This window comes from Ostrinia furnacalis, unplaced genomic scaffold (genome assembly GCF_004193835.3).
Source record: "Ostrinia furnacalis isolate ACB-3 unplaced genomic scaffold, ASM419383v2 OfSCF4144, whole genome shotgun sequence".
NCBI classification, from domain to species: domain Eukaryota; kingdom Metazoa; phylum Arthropoda; class Insecta; order Lepidoptera; family Crambidae; genus Ostrinia; species Ostrinia furnacalis.
The window spans coordinates 41,208-59,253 of record NW_021134383.1 but is presented as its reverse complement, the minus strand read 5'-3'; the positions used below and the strand labels follow the sequence as shown (position 1 = coordinate 59,253).

Here is an 18,046-nt window from a genome sequence, read left to right as displayed (position 1 = left end):
ACGGAGAGGCTATGAATAATGTAGAGACAGCAATATAGAACTAAAGTTTTAGACTTCAGGATTGTTTATAAGACGGGAATTGTGTCATGGACTTAGGAAAAGGGTGGGTTCGATTCTCAATTGGTTAGAACGATTTTTCCTAATAAATATTTGTTGCTAATGTACAATTTTAATTTGTCGGCCGTTTGCTGTAGTGGTTTGAAACGGACTACTATTCCAGAAGTTGCGGGTTCGATTCCCACACAGTACAAACATTTGTGTGCATTAACATATTTGTTTGTATTGGACTGGGTGTTTTCTATGTATAATATGTATGTATTAACAAAAAAAAAGTATTTAAGCATGTTTATATCCGTTGTCTAGTACCCATAGTACAAGCTTTGCTTAGTTTGGGACTAGAAGCGCAGTGTAAAATGTCCAAGGATATTATATTATTATTATATAATATATTATTAATTAAATTATACAAGCCTTCAATATTTACGCTTAGATTAAAGAAGCATTGGTAGGTCAATAAATATTAAGGCTTTAATTGAAGATTCTGACTTATAACACTCCCAAGTTCTTTTCTTGTTACTGAATAAAATTATTATTTCTTTCAAAATGGCAATAATACCTTCGTCGTTTCTGCCAAATGACGTCCACTGCAGGACAAAGGCCTCTTACAAGGATTTTCACCTAACCTTACCTACTTTAAAATAATTAAGTCAAGTGTGAAACTACCTATTTAATTAAGTAATTACTCATTAACACGCTGTATTTTTATTTTTCGATAGCATTATTAATCAAATAGGTATGTCACAATTCACGCAATTAATTAGTATAAAAGTCTGTCTGAAATGAAAAGGCAATTTGTCTAATAACAGACAAATTGCCTTTGGCCAGGCTGGATTTCAGACCCAGACGCGACCAATCAAATCGCGTGCTTTTGACTCATTAACGACTGTACACTATACAAATCACTGCAAAAAGTATATAAATATACTTTATGTAATTTATAATATTGAGACTGTTATACATAAATATGTTTCAGTAGATTTTTATCATTAAAAAATATAATATTTGTCTCAAAATTAACACATACAATATAACGATGTAGAACGGGCGACGTCACATCAAGCTACTACGTGTACGAGGGGTGTTCAAAAAGTAATGAGAATGGGATAGGTATTTCTAGCCATCACTAAAATCTGAAAGAAAGTAGATAGCCTTATTCTTCACTAGAAACTGGTAAAAAATTAATTATCTATAAATTAGTTATCATTCTATTTTTTATTTTATTTTTTAGTTTCTTCCTAATATAAAATACTTACCTTAAATAGATTAGGTAACACAACCACGCAGTATCGATTAGCCGGTGGTGGAGGCCTGGTGTGCTGTAGCACAGGGTATCCTAGTACGGACACCAGTCTCTACGAAATACTTATTTTTGTTCCTTGTTGTTATAATTACCCGTTACAAATTGTATAGAATAAAGTTATTGTTTATTTATTTCATTTAATTTAAGTTCACCATTGCGTTTAAGAATTACTCTCGCCTGAATACCTACGAACAGTAGGAATCGGAAAGTCCTTGTTTTCTGTGGCATCCGTACACAACCTTGAAGTTCCGGTGACAGCCAAAAATTGGGTTTTAAAATGCTCAAAAACCCATCATATTATTCTCTAGATCTGACTCTCGATTACCTACGCATCAACAATTTATAGACTTGTTTACTAAGGAGTAGGTAAAATATCAAAATAGATAGATAGATAGTCACATAGCTCGTAGAGACGATGGCCGTTGGGGCAGAAAAGTTCTCGAGTGGCGACCACGGGCTGGAAGACGTAGCGTGGGCTGGGCAGGCCTCTACTAGATGGACCGACGATCTGGTGAAGGTCGCGGGAAGAGCCTAGATGCGGGCAGCGCAGGACTGTTCATTGTGGAAAACCTTGGAGGAGGCCTTTGTCCAGCAGTGGACGTCATACGGCTGAAACGAACGAGGTAGATAGATATATCCTTGAAAATGCTGAAAACCTTTACTTACTTAGGTACATTTTCAGAAAGTCATAATTTATTTACAAGAGCCAAACTCATTAGCGCGTTGTAGGTGTAACATCTATTTTATGTATCTACCCACTCCTAGTTTACGCAATGCTTTATTGCGTGGATGTCGGATATTATGGCGAATCCCACGGGAACAGGATCTATTTTTACCATAAAAACATCCCTTCCCAGCAGGAATATTGTAACTTTCTGTCAATAATCGAATTTTCGAACGAATCGAGTGAAGCGAGGTAAGACGCGGAACAATATGGGAGGGAAAATAAGAGGGAAGAACTAGAGTAAATATAACTATCACTAACATTACTCATGCGAGTACAAATAAATAATTATGTAACTCAAAAAATATTATCGACGATAGTATCTGATAGTACCTATTTCTTCTGTTCACTGTTCTAAGCCAACTACATCGTCGAGTACAATTTTACTACTAGTATTTATTTCAGAATAAAATAAAAGTTATGTTAATACCTAAACTACGCGAGAAAAACGTTGCAGCTAATATCAGCATTGAGGTTGTAATGGTTTTTAACAGACTTCAACAAAAGGAGGTTCTGAATTCGGTTAGGTTATTCAAACTTAAAGCATAAGCATAAAAGTAAACGGTCTATCAAGCAAGAGTACTCACTCTAACGTATGTACTTGCAAGTCAAATATTATGTAAATAAAACGATATAGGGTAAACCGTATAGCTATTGCCCACTTAAAGATTTCAAACACATTGAGATGAAAAATTAAAGAAAGTATTTTAATTATCAACCATTTATGACTTTTTTCTTATAACTCAATAAACTGTTAAACAGAATATTAACACTTTTTAGTTAAAACTTACGTAACTTAGAAAATATTGAAATAAATTTAAAATCCTCCAAAAAGTACAGTCATTGCCCATTACTTACACTAATTGCCCACATCAAAGTACAGTAATTGCCCAGTATCTTAAAACAAAATAATCAATTTTAAAATGACAAATTAGGCTTTAAATAAACAAAACAAACATTAAACTTAAATTCTAGTAGTACAGNGATTTTTTCCCATTTGAAGCCATTTTTGTCTGGGATGTTTTTATTAAAACGTGTTGAAATTCAGTGACCAAGTACTATGAGAGTTAAACTTTATTAATACCCTAAAACGAGAACTATTCATTGGTAATTTAAGGAGCTGCAAGTTGAGCCCCGTAAAATTCCCTGATTTGTAGAACTACCCATATTAGGAACTTATTATTTTCAGATATGCATTTAGTTCAAATTTAACTTTTCTGCTGACTGTAGCCTAGTAAATCAGTAAAGTTTAAACAGACAGTGGTGTTAGCTAAACGAGCGAACCAACAGTTAACGGGTATTTAACTGCTTGCCACAGGGACAATGTTGATTGAAAAAATATTACACTTTTAATTTTTTTTCAAACTGAACTATTCATAGAAACTTATCTATACACATAAAATTGGTCAATGTTCAGTGTGACGAAAGATACTGCCACAGCATTTGCAGTAATTTATTGCGAATTCGTGCTATACACGTAAAATACTTATTTATCCACTTTGTAAAGTATCCTCACTTCTTGACAACTTTCTTGCAATTTAAACTAACGAATAGGCAGTTACAGGAGTTTGTAGTCATAATTTAAACATTTTAATGAATTTTCCAAGATTAAACTAACTTGCCTAAATAATGATTTTGCGTGCCTGAAGTTTAGAACTTCAAGGTTGCACGGTGGTTCAAACTTAATCCGTACTAACTAATATTATAAACGTGAAAGTAACTGTTTCAGTTACCTTTTCACGGTAAAACCACTAAAAAAACTAAACCGATTTTGATGAACTATAATGCAGCGAGATATTTAGGGCTGATTTTACCATCGTCGTATACCTAACTTTTATCTGAAGAATAAGTTTGGCAGATTGACAGTTTCAGTGTCGGAAATATGTCAAAATGACAAGTTTATTCTTCAGTTAAAAGTTATCCGACCATGGTAGAATCAGCCCCTTAAAACTTAGGCTAAACAGGATAGTTCTTATACCAGGTTTTGAAAGGGCAACACCGGCGCTATAGTCATTCTAAAGCCTGGTCCGTGAGCACGTAGAATCCCGTCCAATGACCCCAAGCTGCCCATCCTTGTCGCTTGCACGTAATTATGTTGCTGTCGCGTGTAGCTTGGGATCATTGGACGGGTTTCTATGTGCTCACGGACCAGGCTTTAGCCTAAAGGACAGTGCCAATCCATGTATGGAAGTTGGACCAAGTGCTGCCCAGAATGAAACCATAGTGCATTTTGTTCCTCAGGCCAATACTAATTTATAAACCGGAGCGCACTGAAATCTANTCAGCGACTTTTACCCAGCTGAATCGTTTGTCCGAGGTAGACATACTTGTCAACAATCCAACCGAAACTGGGTAGGGCGCAACATGGACATTGGACATAAGCTTTGTTTTCTCCATATTCATTCGCAGGCCAAGTGTAAGTAGAGATCTTCAACCTCGCCCATCAAGTTCACCCAGCGGATTCGATTTGCTTACATTAATTCATCTCGAAATGTGAATATGAGAATGGGGGTGATTGTGGAGAAATCCTTAAAAGAGTTCTAAACAGGTTGTTGGCTATACCGCCGACCATTTAGCTGGGTTGATGATGGAGTCAAGAGGTGACCATAGGAACTCTTAAACGAAACGGCGGAATCGCATCGAACTTGGGTTCATTGGATTTTTCTTTTCGAGCACTTTAGTGCTAGATGATGCCCAGGGTCCTGATGATGAATTCAGGAGGTGGCCATAGAAACGGTGGAAACTCATCGAACTTGGGTTTGTTGGATTTGTCTTTTCAAGCACTTAAGTGCTAGATGATGTTCAGGGTCCTGATGATGAAGTCAGGAGGTGGCCATAGGAACTCTTAACCGAAACGGCAGAAACTTATAGAGTTTGAGTTCGTTGGATTCGTCTTCCCGAGCACTTTGGTCGTAAATAATGACCAGGGCCCTGAGATTGAAATACAACTTACAAGTGTAAAATAAAATTATAATAAAAAAAATTAGCTCCCCTGGCCTACCTGGAAATCTTTATAGACTTCGGACAGGTCTGCCGTAGTAAGGACAATCTGTTCAGGTGTCCGGTGGGGATTCTTGGATGGATCAAACTTGGAGTGCAAGTGTGGTTTTGTTCCCCAGTCGACGAAGCACATGATGTCGTGCCCTGCGTGCCCAAACAACTGCAAGCAGGAAGATTTAATGTCAAAGTCAAAGTCAAAGTCAAAGTCAAAGTCAAAATTTCTTTATTTGTTTGGACTAATAAATAGTTCTTACAAATCGTCATTTTGCTCTTAATGAAGGCTACTGACAACGCCACTCTTGTGGCGGAGTTTTGGGCTGACGCTGTGTAGGTTTGTTGTCGACACGACAAGAAGAAGAATAAAAAAAATATTTTATAGGTACAAGCAAGTTTTTATTCTGAAATGCAGTTGTACTAAAACGAAAAAAATAATGCAAAATTCAAATAATTTCGAAAGCTTGTAGCGCATACCGAAAAAAAGAGGAATAAATTCCATGCGCGATAATAAAATAAAACGCTTTTCTTCAAATACTTACATCTTTTTGAAAAAAACTACGTTTTATTTAAATTAAATTGATGGTTTAAAAAAATTACCCAATATTCGAAAAATCCGGATAATCCGGATTTGTGCGTAACACAAATCCGGAAAACCGGATTTAAGAAAAATCCGGATTTTGCGATCTCTACTCATGGATAATGTAGCTTTCGAATGGTGAAAGAATTTTTAAAACGGTCCAGTAGTTTTTGAGCCTATTCATTACAACCAAACAAACAAAGTTTTCCTCTTTATAATATTAGTGTAGATATCTGATTGACTGACTGACTCACTCACTCATCACGAAATCTCAGAAACTACAAGTGCTAGGAGTCTCGAATTTTGCATGGGGGTTCCTTTTAGAACGTAGGTGCTCACTAAGACGGGATTTTGCAAAATTCAACCCCTAAGGGAGTAAAACGGGATCCACGCGTACGAAGTCGCGGGCGACCGCTAGTTTACATATGAATTTAAGTATCACAGTTTTCTCAAATTGATATTTATTTGCTTACATTTGCTATAACGCGTCTACAGTCTGTAACAATTAACCGCAACGAAATTATAAGTCATGTCGTTTCAGCTAAATGACGTCCACTGCTGGCCAAAAGCATCCCCTAAGGATTTTCTTTGTAATTATGAAATTACAATTAACTTACAGAAAAACAACTCCTTATGAAAAGAAGAAAAACAAAAAAAATCCAGTCTCTGCTGGGACTCAAACCCACGACCTTACAATTGCAGGACAACTGAACCAACAACCGGCACACACAACAATATTAATAAACTTAATAAAGTTTGTTATTATAGATCACAGAAATTGTCATCAAAGTAATTTTCATTTTCATAATCACTGTTTAATCTACCAAACCCTTCTTAAAATGGAAGTCATTCAAAAAAACAGTTTTGGAACTTTATCGAACATCAATATACCTACACGAAGACATTTCAAACAACTACTTATTCCTGGCGAAGCTAGAGCTTCGATTGACCCCTTTCCCGGGATAGATTTGACATCTCGACCCACTTTGACAGGATTGGTATCAAAGGCAGTTTTCACAAATTACAGAGGATTTGGACTTACAAGATTATTAATGGTAGTATTTAATGGTAGTGGCTTAGTTTGCTTTGATAATAATTATTTTACCAGCTACTTTTAACGATAAAATTATCCCACTTCCTACTAATATTATAAATGCGAAAGTTTGGATGTCTGGATGGATGTTTGTTACTCTTTCACGCAAAAACTACTAAATAGTATTATTCTTTATAACCCAGAAAAACATATACCTGGCTATAATTTATGACGATCTGTGTGACAAACTAAATTTCACGCGGGTGAAGCCGCGGGCAATCACTAATAAGATATTTACCCTCCCGACCGACGTTATACGAAATATTATACTTTTAACGACTTTAAAAGTCTTGGTGGAGATCTGAATCTAGCAGTGAACAAGGGCTGAGATGTTGATGGTGATGACGGTAAATGAGTATCTAATTATTTTTGTGATAGAAAGATAAGTCAAGCAACAGTTATGGCATCGAACTGCCTATTCGAGAGGCTACTTTTGATCTCCATCAACTACCACAACTACTATCCGTTCGCGATAAGTTTGCCGCTGGCGATATGACGTCACTCGAAGGAAAGCGTCTATAACTATAGCAAACTATATTGAAAAAAAATTTTATTTATTAATATTGATAAAAATTGTGTTTGCGTAAAATAATAAACTTAATTGCGTTTAATCGCGGTTGGTGGAGGGGATGCGCATTCCACAGACCGGCAAACTTAGCGCGAACGGGTAGTAACTGGATTATTGTGTTAACTCACTCTTCTGACTAACAAAAACAAAGATTATTAGTGATTACTTTTGCACAAACTAGCCCCTCATGGAAAGCTAAATATGCTAGTGTTACGAGTGATCTCACCACAATAGTCCAGTGGCGGTGGGATTCAAACCCACTCTCGCCTTGAAAAGGCCCGGATTATAGTCTTCGACAAACGATCTGTGACAAACTGAATTGTAAACGAAGTCGCGGGCACAGCTAGTTTGGTATAGACGATTTCAGAAAGTTTCAGCTACTCTATTACTGATATGAATTATCTATATCTCTCGAGAACATGTAGGTAGACGAGGAAAATAACAAATAGCCTTGGGAAAGTCGCATAGTTATGGATTTTCCTCGATAACATAGAGTCTTGACCAGCCTTGATTACCAATGGGGTGACGGAGATAAAATACTGGTAGAGGCTATGAATAATGTAGAGACAGCAATATAGGAACTGAATTTCAGACTTCAGGATTGATTATAAGGCGGGAATTGTGTTATGGACTTAGGAAAAGGGGTGGGTTCGATTCTCTCAAAGTTTTTTTCTAATTAAATCCATTGTTACTTCCTTAAAATGTATGAAACTTGTATCTGTTTTCTACTTCTACTAATAGACAATTTTATTGGCTATCGTATGATATAAAATTTTTGCTTATTAGTATTAAGCTTCCCATGCTATCACTTGTTTTTGAAGGAAGAGGTGAAAACTTAAAATTAAAAACTTAAATCCTTGTAAATTTGCGAGAAATGGGTCAAGCCCCAAATTTGACGTATTTTCATCGATAAAATTGACCATAGATTACGCCCTTAAAGTTTGATCACTACATGCCCGGACACACTGTATAAAAGAAAGTCGTGTTAGTTACTTCGCTTATAACTCAAGAACGGCTGAACCGATTTAGCTGAAAATTGTCAGGGAGGTAGTTTAGAGCCAGGAGAAGGACATAGGATACTTTTTATCCCGTTCGAAATTAAAAAAAAGTCTGCTTATTTAGTGCCATTAAGGCGGAACAAAGTTCGCCGGGTCAACTAGTAATTAATAAATTGTTCATTGACACGCTTATTTGTATTTTTCGATGGCATTATTAATCAAATAAGTCACAATTCACGCAATTAATTAGTATAAAAGTCTGTCTGAAATGAAAAGGCAATTTGTCTAATAACAGAAACTAGGCTGGATTCCAGACCCAGACGCGACCGATCAAATCGCGTGCTTTTGACTCATTAACGACTGTACACTATACGAATCACTGCAAAAAGTAAGTATATTTATAATACTGAGACTGTAATAAATATGTTTCAGTAGATTTTTATCATTAAAAATATAATATTTGTCTCAAAATTAACACATACAATATAACGATGTAGAACGGGCGACGTCACATCAAGCTACTACGTACGAGGGGTGTTCAAAAAGTAATGAGAATGGGATAGGTATTTCTAGCCATCACTAAAATCTGAAAGAAAGTAGATAGCCTTATTCTTCACTAGAAACTGGTAAAAAATTAATTATCTATAAATTAGTTATCATTCTATTTTTTATTTTATTTTTTAGTTTCTTCCTAATATAAAATACTTACCTCAAATAGATTAGGTAACACAACCACGCAGTATCGATTAGCCGGTGGTGGAGGCCTGGTGTGCTGTAGCACAGGGTATCCTAGTACGGACACCAGTCTCTACGAAATACTTATTTTTGTTCCTTGTTGTTATAATTACCCGTTACAAATTGTATAGAATAAAGTTATTATTTATTTATTTCATTTAATTTAAGTTCACCATTGCGTTTAAGAATTACATTCGCCTGAATACCTACGAACAGTAGGAATCGGAAAGTCCTTGTTTTCTGTGGCATCCGTACACAACCTTGAAGTTCCGGTGACAGCCAAAAATTGGGTTTTAATATGCTCAAAAACCCATCGTATTCTCTAGATCTGACTCTCGATTACCTACGCATCAACAATTTATAGACTTGTTTCCTAATGAGTAGGTAAAACATCAAAATAGGTAGATAGATAGTCACATAGCTCGTAGAGACGATGGCCGTTGGGGCAGAAAAGTTCTCGAGTGGCGACCACGGGCTGGAAGACGTAGCGTGGGCTGGGCAGGCCTCCTACTAGGTGGACCGACGATCTGGTGAAGGTCGCGGGAAGAGCCTAGATGCGGGCAGCGCAGGACCGTTCATTGTGGAAAACCTTGGAGGAGGCCTTTGTCCAGCAGTGGACGTCATTCGGCTAAAACGAACGCTGCTGAAAACCTTTACTTACTTAGGTACCTACATTTAAGAAAGTCATAATTTATTTACAAGAGCAAAACTCATTAGCGCGTTGTAGGTGTAACATCTATTTTATGTATCTACCCACTCCTAGTTTACGCAATGCTTTATTGCGTGGATGTCGGATATTATGGCGAATCCCACGGGAACAGGATCTATTTTTACCATAAAAACATCCCTTCCCAGCAAGAATATTGTAACTTTCTGTCAATAAACGAATTTTCGAACGAATCGAGCGAAGCGAGGTAAGACGCGGGACAAGTTCAGAGGGAAAATAAGAGGGAAGAACTAGAGTAAATATAACCATTACTGACATTACTTATGCGAGTACGTAAAAAGTATGTAAATATAAAAGTAACTAAAAATTTAGTTTTTATAATCATACATTAAACTAACTAGTACGTCGAGTGACATGTAGTTTCATCAGTTTTACTACTAATTATTTATTTCAGAATAAAATATAAGTTAAGTTTAATAAACTAAGTAAGAAAAACGTTGTAAATAATAGGAGCATTGAGGTTTTATGGTATTTTAACCGACTTCAATAAAAGGAGGTTCTGAATTCGGTTAGCTTATTCAAATTTAAAGCATAAGCATAAAAGTAAACGGTCTAACAAGCAAGAGTACTCACTCTAACGTATGTACTTTCAAGTCACAATATTATGTAAATAAAACGATATACATAATTTGGGATTGTCGTCCTCTATGTAGGTCATTCCACTCTTCTAATTTACTCGAAACGTTTTCATCTCAACACCGAACAGCATTGACAAACAAAAAGACTATGAACCTACCCTCTCTATTTTATTAAAATCTTACCGTCACACACCTTCACTTATCTGGCATTTTTTAAATGATTCTTTAATTAAAAGTTAAATAATTATTTTGTGTCGTTAAGAACCTATAAAATGGAATGATTCTATTGTTTTTTCAACAACAAATGGCACTTATCAAGAAAATAGCCCAATATTTGAGCGTACCAAACATTTTTGTCGCCAATAACAGGCGTCCATCAAAAATCGAGTAACCAATCCATTGTAATCTGCTCTTTTTATCGCAGACTTATCGACTAATTGATGCTCACCCGTAAATTCGTTGGTTTCGTCTCAAAAACACTCGACAATAATTCTATTCACAATTTGGTGACTGGCTGTGCGGTCAACCGTGAAAGCACGCGCGCGCCTTCCACGGAAATCGGCGAGGGACTGCCGCTTACAGACATGCGCTCTGAAAATCGATGTAGTAACTGCGATTGTTGTTGTCGCTGACCGTTTCACCCTTATTTGTGGCAACTTTTGGATATATTCTGTTTGGAATTCATTCATAAATAATTATCGACTCTTTATTCTATTAATATAGCTTTTTTCCGCTTGCCAAAAAACAAAACACACGGAAAACCGGGTTTTGCCGAATTAAAAATCGCGCATCTCGGGAGTTTATATTCAGGGTACAAAAATGGAAAATCTTATTACCCTGGGGAATGGAGAATCTTTTCGTGAAACATTTTGCAAGATTAAAATTTAATAAGTAGGCTTAGTTGAATAACTGATTATTATAACAAACTGGGCCAACATTCAGTTGCCAATTAACTTTTACTTATCTAAATTAATAGTTGAATAGTTTAATTTTCCTAGATATAAAATAATTAATAGAGTTCATAGAATAAATAATAATTAATAGTTATCTAAAATTCTTTGAATGGTTGAATGCAAAATTATAATAGAACCTGCTGACCACTTCCTGGTAGTCTATAATATTAGGAACTTATTATTTTCAGATATGCATTTAGTTCAAATTTAACTTTTCTGCTGACTGTAGCCTAGTAAATCAGTAAAGTTTTAACAGACAGTGGTGTTAGCTAAACGAGCGAACAGTTAACGGTTATTTAACTGATTGCCACAAGGACAAGGTTGATTGAAAAAAATACAATAAAAAAATATACAAAACTGAACTATTCTAACTAGATGGTTTTAGTTTCTTAGAAACTACACACATAAGCCTTTGGTCCATGGTGAGTGTGATGGAAGATACTGCCACAGTACCTATTTGCAGTAATTTATTGCGAATTCGTGCTAGACACGTAAAAATACTCATTTATCCACTTTGTAAAGTATCCTCACTTCTTGACAACTTTCTTGCAATTTAAACTAACGAATAGGCAGTTACAAGAGTTTGTAGTCATAATTTAAACATTTTAATGAATTTTCCAAGAATAAACTAACTTGCCTAAATAATGATTTTGCGTGCCTGAAGTTTAGAACTTCAAGGTTGCACGGTGGTTCAAACTTAATCCGTAGGTACTAACTAATATTATAAATGTGAAAGTAACTGTTTCCGTTACCTTTTCACGCTAAACCCACTAAACCGATTTTGATGAACTTCAGGGCTGATTTTACCATCGTCGGATAACTTTCATCTGAATAAGTTTGGCAGATTGACAGTTTCAGTATGGGAAATATGTCAAAATGACAAGTTTATTCTTCATTTAAAAGTTATCCGTCGATGCCGTGATGGTAGAATCAGCCCTTAGAGGCCTAGGCTAAACAGGATAGTTTTTATACCAGGTTTTTAAAGGGCAACACCGGCGCTATAGTCATTCTAGCCTAAATTTACGCAGGTGATACCGCGGGTAAAAACTAGCTTAGCTATGAATAAAAGACGTAATTTTCATAATATTTATTTATTGTTAATATGCAATGGTTCACAGCGACTACGGCTCTAGTGGAAGATATTACGTACACTTACAATAGTCTGCGGTACATTACAAATAACATAAATACAATACTACAATCCCATAGGAGTGGTAAATATTTTCAAAACGGGGTAAAATAGGCTCAAAACATAAGTAATTCGAAGATATAGGCATTATTTCAACTCTCTGTGGACACCATATTTTTTTATAATGGCAACATTACAGGCGCACTAACGCCATCTAGAAAAAGGCTTTCAGTTTGTTGTATGGAATGGAAACATTTGGAAAAGGTTAGACCCGTATTATAAAACTACACTCAAGTACAAATCTTAACTCAAAATAAATGTATGTCTGAGTTTTGTCTTGAATTTATTCTCCAGAAGATTTGAGATTTTTGCATGGTGGTAACCTACCATTCACTGTCATTCACAGAAACTATGACTGAAATAGAATCAAATTTTGAGCGTAGTTTCGTAGTATGGGCCTTAGTTTTGTTTACTTTAATTTAAATAGGACTTCACAAGATGTACTAACACACTACAAAATGATATAAAAATGGAGGTTAGTTCATGAAATAAACGTGGAAATAAAGGTATATAAGCAGCAATAGCATCGCAGACTATCAGACAATATTTGAATAATTACATACTATAATGCGATTACAATACAACAATTTTACATTCAAATACCTAACAACGGCTTCGGGTAACGGACTTTAGGTTGGCACTAACATACGATCGGTGGGAGCGGCCATTGCTAGGTACCTATCATTAAATTTATCATTAATCATTCATTAAAACATTTCGTTTCATTAAAATGTCATCTCCCAGCCAGACACATTTAGATAATTATTTATTATATAATTTTTAGTTACTATATTTATCTATACTATAATTATATTGTAATCACACTCAACAAGTATACAAATTATACGGGAAATAACACTTAAATACCTAATCTATATTACAACTCGTCAATACCAACAGATCATTTCGCTTCCTACTTAATTTTTTATCTATTTATATATTAATAATTGTGATAAACAGATTTACAATGTAAATAAATAGTGAAATACTATAAACATTAATTTTTCATTTCTAACATCTACGTAATTTTATTTATTTACCTATAAATTAAAGTTGTTCGAGTTTAATATAAAAGAAAAATAATGAGTAAAGGAAGAGATTTTTAATGAGCTATTAGATTTAGTTATGTTCATTAATTTTTAAGTAGAATTTTAAGAGTACATTAAAATTGCGTGCGTTAAAACGCTTTAAGTCAATTCACGTGTTAGATCGGCGTTTAAAAAACGCTCGAGTGACGCTGACTGTTCCTACGAGAGTGAACCTTGTTACAAGTAGATAAGAGTAAAAATCCATAACAACATCACTATTCAAAAATATGCAACAGTAAATGAAATTACCCTGTTAAGAAGACATTGTATATCTTAAAAATCGTCCTCAGCCTTTCAATGATATTATTTGGTTTTTAATTTTTTTATTTTTATAACGACTGAGAATCGTTCATCTGCTACGCGAATGGGCAAAATAAATAAAAACTTAACTAAAAGGCAGTCTTTTAAAATAAATACTGATTTTATTAAACGAATAATTTAAATATAAATAAAAATATAACTTAATACGATGAACAATAAATAAACAGATGAACATTCTCATTCGAATAGTAAACACTAATTTGCTAAGGGTTCTAGGTACAGGGTTTGGAAACACAAGAAAATAAAAAGAAAAAACCGAGAAGTACGTTTAAAAGATCTGAAAACATTAAAATAAAGACGGATATCGTGATGTACGCATTTATACTTACGACTAGGGAGTTTTTTACAGAATAATATAAGACTACCCACTCATTCTCAATCGTAAACCTCAAGACATGCTATCCTTTTCACACTCCTAATGTGAGAATGGGATAGATACAAAACTAGAACTGTCAAGAGATTTAAATAAAGAACGCGGAAAGTCGCCATTTACATTAAAAACGTCACAAAAATGTTACATTGAATATACCCTACACAGTAGGTAAGTGAAAAAAATGCTTATCCATAGACAATCTATACGAGGAGACTATTCGAGAAAGGAAATGCAATGCGAATCAAATGCACAATACAGATCGATGTGTTTGAATGTTCGACCGCGATATTTAGAACAAAGGGTACTACAAGGTTCGAGACTATATTGATGACAAGGATGCGTGGTCAGTTCAGTCTGCACATATTTGATTTACTTAAATTTGACTATTCTTACCGTTAGATAATTCCTGGCAATAAGTGGTGACTGAGTTTGTTCCGGCGTTTCTTCTCAGCACTTGCCACATGTTTGTCTCGAAGCGCTGGTAGGGCCCAAAAGATAAGGAGACTTGTAAAGTGCCCCATAAGGGCTACCTTTTCTTTTTATTATTATTTTCTATTGACGTTCATAAGTGCCACTTGTGGTCTAAACTGAATAAATATTTTTGATTTTTGATTTTTTTTGAAAAATATTTCTTATTGTTCTTCAAGTGTACTGAGGTTAGTTTCTTTAAAACACACCTTTATTTCGCAAGGAATAAGGGAGCTTTCATTGTTAACATGTTACATCTGATGACTACCCACATATTATGACGTCACTACAAGCTCTGCCTTTCCAAGTCAACCAACCTAATATATTTTGATTTCAAATCAAATATCAAACATAGCAAACAAGCAAAATAATATGAGTCAGCTTTTACAAAGTTTAACAACGTTGAATTAGATTCTAAGAAACTTTATATCTGTAGCTTTATTCACGTAACAAAACATCGCTGAATGCGATCCTATCGAGTAATCATTCTATCGAAATGACCCTTATGAATACGGATTTAGAACTGTTTTTCAATGGGACGACTTTTGAACGTCAGCGAGATTTTGACTGTCAAAATACGTGAATTAGGCCACTGATCTATTATTTATCGAAAGTTACATTGTAAGCTACCTTAATAGGTATCGATTAATTAAATCTCGGGTCTAAATAAAGCGGTCGAACATCACTAAGGAATCCCAAGAAACAGGTCAGAAGTGACAAACGTAAACTTACGCCTACAAATTACGCTTCATTACCGAAAAAACAATTTGATCGAAGCATCTTATTCATTGTTCTAACTTCGATGCGACTGCGCCTAAATCGAGCTACGATTGGCCCGTTTTTTAATTTAATTTTAGTGGTTAACGTAAGTAGTATAATATACAGAGACATGGCACTGCCCGTCCATTGAATACTCAGGCGAAGATCTAAATATTTAATTTAATTTTAATTTAAATTCGGTATTTCACCGTGCAAATATTATGTCACTTACACGTTATCGAAGACTACATTAAAATATACATTAATCAATAGAAAATATTAATTTTTTGGCATGTGTTCGTGGTTACACGAATATGTAACGTATGTACACTGACGTAAGGTTGATTTTCTGCCACGCCTAAACTTAATATTGCAACCACCCTTAATGTACACGTCATTGTTTGCCGTTGGGCCGAAAATGGCGCCAATTATTGGCTGAAGTATTCTCGTCCTTTACTACTGCGAAGCGAGTAATAAGGACAAAATACTATTCGAAATATGAACGTCTTATGACAATGTTAGGATGACAAGTACGAAACTTTGTGGAAGTAATCTATCTCTGTCTGAGATGGTGCTTGTCAAATGAATGCAGCATGATAAGGTAATTAATTATTACGTCATTATCCTTTGTATAAAAAACGATCGAGGAAGAAAGAGACAAGAGTATTCAAAAACAAATACAGCAGGACTGCAAAAATCACTCTTATTTCGTATTCAGTAAGATTATACTCGATATGCCGTATTTTACATCAAGTATTTAACAAAGGATAATGCCATAATCGGATCAGATATTCACAATACCCAGAACTTAAATTGATACAAGAGAAAGAGACGCAAGTATGAGGCAAAGCTCTCTCTTTCGCTCGTAAGCCAACATGAGTTCACACCTGGATCTACAATTCACTGTCAAATAGCAATTTCAAGTTCACGAGTTTACATTATACGTCATCGCTTGCTTATGTCAAAAAATCTATGAAGAAAGTTATTGAAAGTAACCGCTAGGGGCGCTGTACAATCTGTCATACATTTCATGACATTTTTTATGCAGTGACTAACGAACACTTCTATGTAAACTCATGGTAAAACACACAGATTTCATTAACTTGAATTGAGACTAAACATTTTCAGCGACCCATTTTTGAGAATCGTTTAAGAAAGCATACAAATCGTTTAGAGGAACTTTCAATAGTCTGGATCATTATAAACTTTAACGCTATTTATAAACATCTCAAAAAACATATTTACTGACGTATTAGAGATCAAGTGATTGCACAAAAACCGCACAAATCAACAGTTGCACCGCGTTTTAAATATAATTCTCGTGTACTTATATTATACAGTGGTGGAAAATTATACAAATTGGGAAGCCGGTGGCGTGTTTTTTATACAAGAGTCTTGATGGTTTCATTTAAAATACAAATATTTAGCATTTCAAAAGCCGTCGGGTCTTTCTTATAACAGCATGCCATTTAGCACACAGTTTAACTATCAAACAAGAGATGGCGCTGTATCGTTATTCCGAATCGCGATATAGTCAAATTTAATTGGTTGACCGTTTTCGTAGAATGCAAATCATGGAGAAAACTAAGCCAAAAACAAAACGGCATTTGAATATTTCATTTACAATAGTTACAAGTGGCAAAAACAAAGCACTACCGCGATTTGGATTCGTAACAACGCCATCTGTGTTAGCAAACCAGTACCAAATTATATTGCCGTTTACACACTTTTAAAAAAGTGAAACTTACAACATCGGTATGTACTTACGTATCCGTCAAAATTCGCAAACCTTTGTTTTGACATTCGACATTGACATTTGTTTTGATAATGAATAACTACTCATTATTATTAAAGCCCGTATTACTTTGAGGTCTCACAGTGCGCGTGGACGCACAGGGTGACACTGCGTTTGATTTGCTGCTTCACTTAAGCAAGCATCGTTTGCGAATACGGGCATTAGTATCCGTTATCTGTCAAAAAGAAACCCTACAGTTTTCCAACGAATCACGTGACTAAATGAAACCACCATCTCAATACAACCGAAAAAAACTTAAAAAAACTCATGCACCTTGCGAAATACCGAGAGCACTCATCATTTCTTCGTCTTGACCGTCACGTAGGTCGGCTCCTCGCCGTCCTTCCTCGCCTGCCGCGGCGGCTGTCGCTGCCTTTGTTGTTGTGTTGTTGCTTGTTGTTGTTGTGTTGTTGGTGGTTGTTGTTGCAGCAGCAGAGGCAGCGGCCGCCGCTCCTTTTGTACGGACGCGTAGATCGGCGGCGGCGGGTGGATGGCCGCGTCTCATGTTTGCAACGCAGTGTTTATCTCGCGGTGGATGGTTGTCTGGTGGTGGAAGAGATACGACAATTAATTAAATTAATGCTAATTATGCATGATAACTGCGTACTTCGCTGGAATGCAACTCTCCTTCCCGTTAGTACCAGAGTGTCAATGCGACAACACGGCTGCCAGGTGTGCAGTTAACACTTTCCTGGACAGTGAACTGCTATAGCCGTCTTAAGAATTAAACTTCTATTGTGTCT

At 35.5% G+C, this 18,046-nt stretch overlaps 1 protein-coding gene across 1 annotated transcript in view; it reads right to left on the bottom strand.

Moving 5' to 3' along the window:
* Positions 1 to 15,079: 15,079 nt before the first annotated feature.
* Positions 15,080 to 18,046, bottom strand: part of LOC114358907 (homer protein homolog 2-like) — a gene marked incomplete at its 5' end in the record, with an annotated part of 38,621 nt that continues 35,654 nt past the window's right edge. Inside the window, one exon of the mRNA XM_028313072.1 lies at positions 15,080 to 17,846. Within this exon, the coding sequence (XP_028168873.1) occupies positions 17,805 to 17,846 (42 nt within the window). The remainder of the gene's footprint in view (positions 17,847 to 18,046) is intronic.